Source organism: Rhinolophus sinicus, linkage group LG04 (genome assembly GCF_036562045.2).
Source record: "Rhinolophus sinicus isolate RSC01 linkage group LG04, ASM3656204v1, whole genome shotgun sequence".
Taxonomy (NCBI): domain Eukaryota; kingdom Metazoa; phylum Chordata; class Mammalia; order Chiroptera; family Rhinolophidae; genus Rhinolophus; species Rhinolophus sinicus.
Genome location: NC_133754.1, coordinates 54,685,104 through 54,693,898, shown reverse-complemented (window position 1 = coordinate 54,693,898; position 8,795 = coordinate 54,685,104). Strand labels below are relative to the sequence as shown.

The window sequence follows — 8,795 nt, the reverse complement described above, 5'->3', positions numbered from 1 at the left end:
TGACCATAGTCATCTAAGGAGAGAGAGGTATAGGGCTAGGGGATGGTAAGAAGCCACACACTGCTTATGAAAAACTAGATGATGTAGCAGGTATCGGTGCTCAACCAAATGTTAAAATCATAAAGCCCTTGTATTCCTTTAAAGACTTCTTCTACTGAAAGTGTGACTCGAACCAATGACGTTTTTAAAAAAATGATGGACTATAAAGGTGCTACTGGACACCAAGCACTCTCACAGCAAGTCAGTGGCTGTCCGACCCTCGGGGACGTTTGGGGGTCTGCGTCTTCCCGACCCTTGGGGAGGTCTGGGGGCATCTGAGTACCGAGAACAATCCGTGCAGAGAGCGGCTGATGCGCTTGGTGCCGGAACTCTCACGGCCTGGCGGCGGTGATCGGGGGAACGCGCGCGAACGCGCCGGGACCTCTTAGGCAAGCGCACGGGAGGCCCCGAGCGCCCGGAAGAAGCGGGGCATTGTGGGAAGGACCCGCAGTTTCGGCGGGTTCCGTTAAAATGGCGCCCTTGTCATCAGTGATGCCCGCGGGGCCTTAGCCTATTGGGGACAGCGGGAGCCCGCAGGGCGCGGGGCGGGTGACCGGGCACGGCGGGGGCTCCTGAGCGCGCCAGGCTCGGGGCGATCGGGCTAGGGCCCGCGGCTCCACGGGGTCCCCGTGGGCAGTCCCGGGCGAGGATGACGACCCCCGACCAGAAGTCGCCGAACGTCTTGCTGCAGAACCTGTGCTGCCGGATCCTGGGCAAGAGCGAAGGTAGCAGGGTTAGGCCGGGCAGCTCGAGATCCGAGGCGTGTCCTGGAGGCTGCTCTCTGCGCGTGCAGCTCGGAGGCGTCCCAGGGACCGGCGGGGCCGAGGCAGGGTGGTCCCCAGGTTCTGCAGGCCGGCGGTAGTGGAACCGCCGGCCAACGGCGTGCTGCAGCCTGTGGAGTGGAGGGATGGGAGGGTCGGGGTCCCCCAGGGCGGAGGGAAGGAGGGCAGGACCTGGAGCTGAGTCACCGCTCCCTCCGCGCTCCGGTTCGGAAAGTGAAGCCCGGAGGACATCAGCTGGCGAACGCGTCCACCTTCCCTAAAGTCACAGGACTCCGCAGGAGGCTTCCGCGCTGATTTGGGTGGAGAGAGCGGTGGACTGGTCCCCAGGCAATACGCTGAGGGTGACGCTGCGGAGGGAGATGCCAGGTGGTGGCGAGCCACATCATTTTCCTTTCTCCGTTAGGAAAGTATAGCAGACTTGCATATGATGCGAAGGGGTATTTACGACTTGAACTTGCCATGTTTTTCTGCTGTAAAGAGCTGAGGGTTGGATGTGGTATAAAGCTGTTCCTGGAGAGGTCACATATCGAATACTGCCACCAAAACCCAATCCTGCGAAGTATGTAAAGCCATTCCGTTGTTGTGGTACTTTTGAAAAATGGCACTCCATGTCGTTTCTTGGTATTTGCTTTGGCGGGAGGAGCGGGGAATGGGGATGCACCGTGAAAGAATTTTCTGGGTAATTGAAGCAACTGGATTACTTACTCCTTGAGGACCACACACAATGTGGAAAAGAAGTTGTGCAGTTTTGCGGGAAGACTTTAAACAAAATTACATTTAAAATATTTAGGCTGTATTTTGACCTTTCATGACTCATGACAATTAGCGTGTATGATTTATTTGATGTTGTGATAACCTTAGGAGAAAAGATAAATTTTTTTTGGCACTCCGTTAAATGACACTGGTTTCACACAGCTCTTGCTACATTTTATGAGGTTTCACTGTCACTTTATTCATCTAAGAAATCTTTGGACACTCTCACCTTCCCTTCCCCTCCAGGCACAATGCTAGGCGCTGGTGATGGAGAGATACACAGACAAATCATTCCTCTAATCTTATATTCTAATGGAGGAGACGTGATAAAGTAGGTGAATGTTTAATGTTAGCAATAAGTGCTGTGATTAAAAAGAAAGTAACCTTAAAGGGATATTGAGGGAAGAGGTAAGGGAAAGCCTCTGAGGAGATAATTTAAACAAACCGTAATGGAGTGAGGGAAAGCCCTGTGAACATTGGAGAGAGGGTACAGTGACCTTAAGGTGGGCATGGACGTGGCATGCTGTCATCTGTGTTTGTGTCTGGCTCTTCTGTATGTGTTATCTGTAGCCCTCTGAGTTACCTTTCTGATTTGATGTTCTTAACCATGGGAGAAATCAGAGAGCTAAGATTGATATGCACTCTTTTTTGAAAGTCTTTTAATTGTTTTTATTAAAAAAGATTTATTTATTTAGCTTTCTAACTCTGTGCTTGTGCCTTCAATGCTTTCATGACGATTTTCTGCTCCTCGATAAGGAAAGCACGCTTGATCCTGTCATGGACACATTTAGCACACATGGATTCATCATAGGCCCTGCTGACATGTTTTTTCATTGTAGACAACCTTATTAGAACTTTAGTTCCAACGGCACCAACGCCACGAGGTCGGTCTGGGCACAAGCCACATGCAGATTTTGGTGCTTTCCCAACCTTCTTGGTATAAAGGTAAACAATTCTGTTACCAGGAGTTCTGGACAGCCCAGTTTTGTTCGAGGCTGTATTGCAGGACAGCCTCTGACGGTATGTCAGACTCTGGACCATTCTGAATGCCTGTAGACACCGTTCCTGGAAGAGCATGGCACAATTACATTCAGATCAGGGTTTTCATTATACCAGTGGGTTCTAAATTTTCCTCCATGAATAAACCACACATCCATTCCCATTGTCACACCTGGACTTTGCAGACCATTCATTGTGATGTTTCTCAGTGAAGTGTGTGTGTGTCTGTGTGTCTGTGTGTGTGTTTTAATTTTAAGCTCCTTTTGATTTACTTAGCTTCACCCCTTCTAGGAGGTTCAAACATTCTCTTCAGCAGAGTTCTGTACCCTCCTATCCCTATTTAGAATTATGTCTAAGTTAAAAGTAAATAGGTTCTCTGAGATCCTGAGGGGATCTCTCTGAATAAAATATATCATGAAATCCATTAAAGGTAATGCTTTTCTTGCTCTGTTGTGGACAGTTAGGACTAACAAACAATTATGTTCATAGTTCCAAATTATGCTACTGTTTACTGAAGAATTTATAAGTCATAGCTTGCCTTGTTCTGTTTTAATTTGTTCTACCTTCCTGAGCGAAGGAACAGTATCCATTGCTGCCTTTAGTGTTTGACATTTAAACAAAAATTTATTAATGGGTATTTTATCTGATAACTAAATAGAACATTTAATTACTTCATTTTCTAATGACATGTTACAAACAATTGGCCTTACGCTTTTGCAATTTTATTGCTTTTTTGTATTATGAAATTGAGGTGTAATAGATACTTGTTACTTTTGATCTCTTAATGTGAATTTCTGTGAATCAATTTTTCATAAAGTATTTTTAAAAAATATTTTACAGTTGAAATTTTTCAATGGGACCATCAGAAGCAAAGCACCTAATTATAATGGTGCTTGACATTTTTATAAAGTTAGTATAACCATTATTTCCCACCTTTCCCAGCTTATAACAGCTGTGGATTTGCAACATATACTGCCATCCAGTGACAGTAAAATTCTCTCTTCATATCCCTGCTTCTCTCCTGGAGCACATTTTACTTATATTTTTGAATGGTCATTATTTTTGTCTTTGGAAACAATGTGCTTGATGTTACAGTGTTTCAAGTCTGTCAGAGGCAGCACTCCTTTACATACTTCGTAATCCTCGTTCTAGTTGTGAGGAAAGAAGAAATAAAGGAGTTTTCATTAGACAAGTATTTCAGCATAAAGGTTTAGCTCTGACTACATATTGAAGCTACGTATTGAAGTAAGATGATTGCCCTAATCTGTAACACCTCTGAGTGCACTATGAGCCACAGTGCAGACAGATAAGGGAGTGTTGTCTTGGTGATTCGTGGGCCAGAAGTGGTATTGTTGGTTTCATGATTTTCCAAAATGGTGAAGAACTCTTGATGAAGCTTTAAATATAAAACAAGATCTTCCCTTGATTATATGCTTTGGAAAATCAATGTATATTAAACATACATTAAAACTTATATTAAATGTATAGTAAAATATTCACTAAATGTCTATTAACATGTATATTGAAATTTCAGTTTTAAGCTTCATGTGAAAGTTGTACTTAATGGGTTTTTTATTGTTGTTTTTAAATGAATTATATTTTTAATATAATTAACTTTTCTAATACAGTAAATATTGATTGATGTGACCCACATAAATAAAAACTTTTAGGGGTCCTCAATCTTAAGAATGTAGAGGGGTCCTGAGACCAAAAAGTTTGAGAGCCATAAGTCTACAGCAGTGTTTTTTATTTTGTTTTGTTTTAGAATATTGCTTTTCAAATAGAGCTGTACGTCAGGGTCACCTGTGGTTACATAAGAAACAACATTGTTTGCTTGGGAGGGGAACTGGCGACTAGGCACATGGCTTGAGGGAGGAAGATTTTTTTCTTACTGTATCTAATGTTAAGCCTTTTCAGTTTGAATTCTCTAAATATGATACTTATTCAAAATGAATACCGTGTTTCCCCCAACAATAAGACCTAGCCAGACCATCAGCTCTAATATATCTTTTGGAACAAAAATTAATATAAGAACCCATCTTATAGTATTATATTATATTATATTACATTATATTATACCCGGTCTTATGTTATATGAAACCTGGTCTTATATTGAAATAAAACTGGGTCTTATATTAATTTTTGCTCCAAACGATGGTATAGGCCCCATCTCCAGAGATTCTGGTCCTGTAATTCTCTGTTGGCGCTTGGTGTCTGAAATAGTAAATACAAAGTCAGTCGTTGTCATCTGGAGTGGAGAATTGCTGGTTTATGTGCTGGACAGAGCACTTGTGGTTTAGCTGGCCAGACCGCTTGTCCTGTCCTTTAGAAAGACAGCATCCTTTTTAGGGAGGGGGGCACGCTGAGATGGGGGCAGCAGCAGAAGCGGATCGCACTCTCTTTGTGGGCAACCTTGAAACTAAAGTGACAGAGGAGCTCCTTTTCGAGCTTTTCCAGCAGGTTCGGCCAGTAATAAAAGTGAAAATTCCAAAAGGTAAGGATGGTAAACCAAAGCAGTTTGCATTTGTGAATTTTAAACATGAAGTATCTGTTCCTTATGCAATGAATCTACATAACGGAATCAACCTTTTTGGAAGGCCCATCAAAATTCAGTTTAGGTCAGGAAGTAGCCGTGCCTCAATAGGATGTTAGTTTGTCATATTCCCATCATCATGTTGGAAATTCAAGCCCCACTTCCACATCTCCAGCAGGTATGAAAGGACTGTGGATAACATGATTCCATCAACACAAGTTTCTCTTCTCCAGAAAATTTTCAGAGACAAGCAGTGATGAACAATGTTTTGAGACAGATGTCATGTAGTGGGAAATACGGTTCTCCACGTCTCAGTCAGTCAGGATTTTCTCCATCAGGTCAGTCACATAATCATACGTTTAACCAGTCTTCAAGCTCCCAGTGGCCCCAAGATACACCTTCATCACAGCATCAAGTCACACAGAATTCTCATCGATACATAGCAGATAGACATTATAACCGTGAATAGCATTACACTGATCACGGGTCTGACCACATTACAGGGGAAGCAGAGGTGACTTCTGTGAAGGTAGGAATCACGATGGCTGGAGCCAGACTATGATAACAGAAGAGACAGTAGTAGAGCTGGCACATGGCACTCATCTCGACACTAGCAAGTGTTCAAAGGACATTGTTTTTATAGGGTCATTCTAGGCCCTTTTTGGTTAACTTGGCCTGGGAATGTTTTGTTAAACCTGTACAGAGCAGCTTTACAAGTTGCTACATTTCTTTATAAAAATTTTGAAACCTATAGCTATAGTCTAATACAGAAATAAGAAGAATTGTCATTCTAGTTTTTACTTTAATAACCTTTCACCTCAGGCTTTTATGAAGAGGAAAGGGTTTTATGCCGCGATTCCTAATTGTTTTAGACAATTAAGGGAGGGATGTGTTATGGATTGGTTGCATTGGAATGCACGTATTTTCATTATCTGTTATCTTTTAGCAAGAACCTGCTTATTAGTGAATCAGATTTGGGTGTATATAATAGAAAACATTCAAGTTGATAGTCTAAAATGACTGTCAGTATTTTGTTAATAAATGAGAAACATAATTTCAGTGATTCGTTTCACTAACATTTGAGAAAGTTTATTGGTAAAGTTTGGAGATAAATCATATTGTTTATCTTCTTAGAGAACTTCGATGTTAGTTCTGTGACTCGCTCTTTGAGTTTTGCCCTAATTGAACATACAAGTGTAAGTCTACACGTGCTATTTCATTCTAAAATTTTAGAATTTCCTGATTAAGTCATGTTTGATGTATGACTGAAGTCACGCAGGAAGTTAAACTTCTCTAAACATATTTTTTAACTTTAAAAATAACTTAATGTAAAACCCCCTTTTCAGGAAAAACAAAAATCTAAATGTGCAGTCAGATAAAATGGTAAAATGTTTTACTGGAAATAGACTTATCAGGAAAAAGATTCACAAAGCCTTTAAGTGTTGCCTCTATCACTCAAACTTTAAAAATTTACCATTTTCAAAGTACCCAGTGCATGTGTACAAGGGCACATTTTATTATGAGGATTGTACAGATTGATTTTTTTGTCTGAACATTTGAAAGAGTTTAATATTAAACACTTTCTGATTTAAAAAAATTTTTTTTATTAGGGAAGGGGAACAGGACTTTATTGGGGAACAGTGTGTATTTCCAGGACTTTTTTTTTTCCAAGTCAAGTTGTTGTCCTTTCAGTCTTAGTTGTGGAGGGCACAGCTCAGCTCCAGGTCCAGTTGCCATTGCTAGTTGCAGGGGGCACAGCCCACCATCCCTTGTGGGAGTTGAACCAGCAACCTTGTGGTTGAGAGGACGCCCTCCAACCAACTGAGCCATTCGGGAGCTCAGCGGCAGCTCAGCCCAAGGTGCCGTGTTCAATCTTAGTTGCAGGGGGCAGAGCCCACCATCCCTTGCGGGACTTGAGGAATTGAACTGGCAACCTTGTGATTGAGAGCCCACTGGCCCATGTGGGAATCGAACCGACAGTCTTTGGAGTTAGAAGCACCACGGAGCTCTAACTGCCTGAGCCACCGGGCTGCCCCTGGTTTAAAAATTTTTTAACTCTTGTTTAATAAAACTTTTGTGTGTCAAGATACTGTTTTCTTTCATTATAGAACTTGTTTATAAAAATTAATTTTTTGAAATATTTGGATCCTTTTTAATATTAACTATAGCATTTGTACTGTTACTTTTTAACATACTGAAAACAAGAAGAAAAAGAAAAACAGCATCATGTACACACAAGCCAGTATATAAAGGCGATGCAGGAAGGCAGAAACTTAACATCTTACCAAACAATTCAACTTATTCCCTCACTTTCTGAATCTCCAGAAAGCACACAACTGTAGAGTGTTTGTATTCAGTGGAACTGTAGTAATTTTTTGCATCTTGAAGTTCAGTTGTCTTCTTTTACCTGCATGTGTGTATAACCCTTTTGGGATACAAAAGGCAACTATCCTTCGTTTAAAAGTTTTGGGTCCACACGAAGTGTTCTTTGGAGCCTTCGCATTGGGAACTGAGATCCTTCAGATCCACTGTGTTTCTTGCCCTGGTTTTGCACCACCTCATAGTTCCTCTTCTACTCTGCAGCCAAGAGTCCTTTCTAGAAAACAAGTCAAGTCAGATCTGTTGAAGGGACTTAATTTGTTCCCTATCTGTAACCTATAGGATAAAGAGCAAATTATCTTGCTTAAAGTTAAAAACTGTGGGTGGATTATTGAGTTGTGATTTTAGTGGCTATGGTAGACATAGCATGCATTTAAATGATATTTTCAGTTTAATAATACAAATAGCTATCATCTATCCAGTGCTGTATGCCAGACACTATGCTTACACTGTGAGGTGGTGTATTTAATTCTCAAATGACTCTGGGAGATTGGAATAATTCTTCACCTCATTTTATAGATGAGGACACTTAAGACTTGGAGAGATTAAGTAATTTGCTTCCCGTCACCGGCTAGTGAATTGCAGGGCCAAGATGGCCAGGTGTCTGATTCCAGAGCCTTTTATCTTGAATCAATTCATTCCTACTCTTCCGTCTAGAATCTGATGGCTTTTTTCTCTGTGCTGAGTGCAGGTGGAAAAGTCATAATCCTGTCCGAGGGATGGCCTCTTACCTGTGCCCTCACCTGCTTGTCTTTAGAGTCTTTGTGTCAGCACCATGACATCTGCTCTCTGGTGCTTGACAGACAGTATATCCTTGAATTCATTGGTGTCCAGTTGTCAAATATTTTCAGAGACTTGGCAGAGGAGTGTTACCTCCCCTTCCATGCTCCTGATAACAGCCCACTCCTCACACATGCCTAGAACAGATTGGAGGTGAGAGTATAATGCATTCCTTTGGTACTTTATGGTCAGAAATTTGAATACTCTAATCTTGGATTGAGCCAGACTATTAGAGAGCTATACAGTCTGGACCTCCTCACCTGGGACTCTTGATGGAATGACTTTGGCTTTTAGGACTTGGATTTTAGAATCCAATGGTATTGGCCTCCTTTGAGGAGCAGTATACAAAGTAGCCCTGTGAATCTCATTATTGTGTTCTTTCCACCTGTGTCTAGCTTTTCATATGGCAGGCTTCCTACCTGTCTCAGAGGCCACTTCCTCAGAGAGGCCTTCGTAACCAACCTATTTTATGAAGTCTTCCCTGTTATTTGCCATTATGGTGCCCTGCTTATTTTCTTAATAGCGCTTAG

The 8,795-nt window shown here is 41.8% G+C and overlaps 1 protein-coding gene and 2 pseudogenes across 1 annotated transcript in view; 2 read left to right on the top strand and 1 right to left on the bottom strand.

The window, feature by feature from the left end:
• Window positions 1-488: 488 nt before the first annotated feature.
• Window positions 489-8,795, top strand: part of TUBGCP3 (tubulin gamma complex component 3) — an 85,799-nt gene continuing 77,492 nt past the window's right edge. Inside the window, exon 1 of the mRNA XM_019746596.2 lies at window positions 489-764. Within this exon, the coding sequence (XP_019602155.2) occupies window positions 689-764 (76 nt within the window). The 5' untranslated portion in view covers window positions 489-688. The remainder of the gene's footprint in view (window positions 765-8,795) is intronic.
• Window positions 2,195-2,700, bottom strand: LOC109455198 (large ribosomal subunit protein eL34; annotated as a pseudogene).
• LOC109455197 (RNA-binding protein 7) lies at window positions 4,941-5,720 on the top strand (annotated as a pseudogene).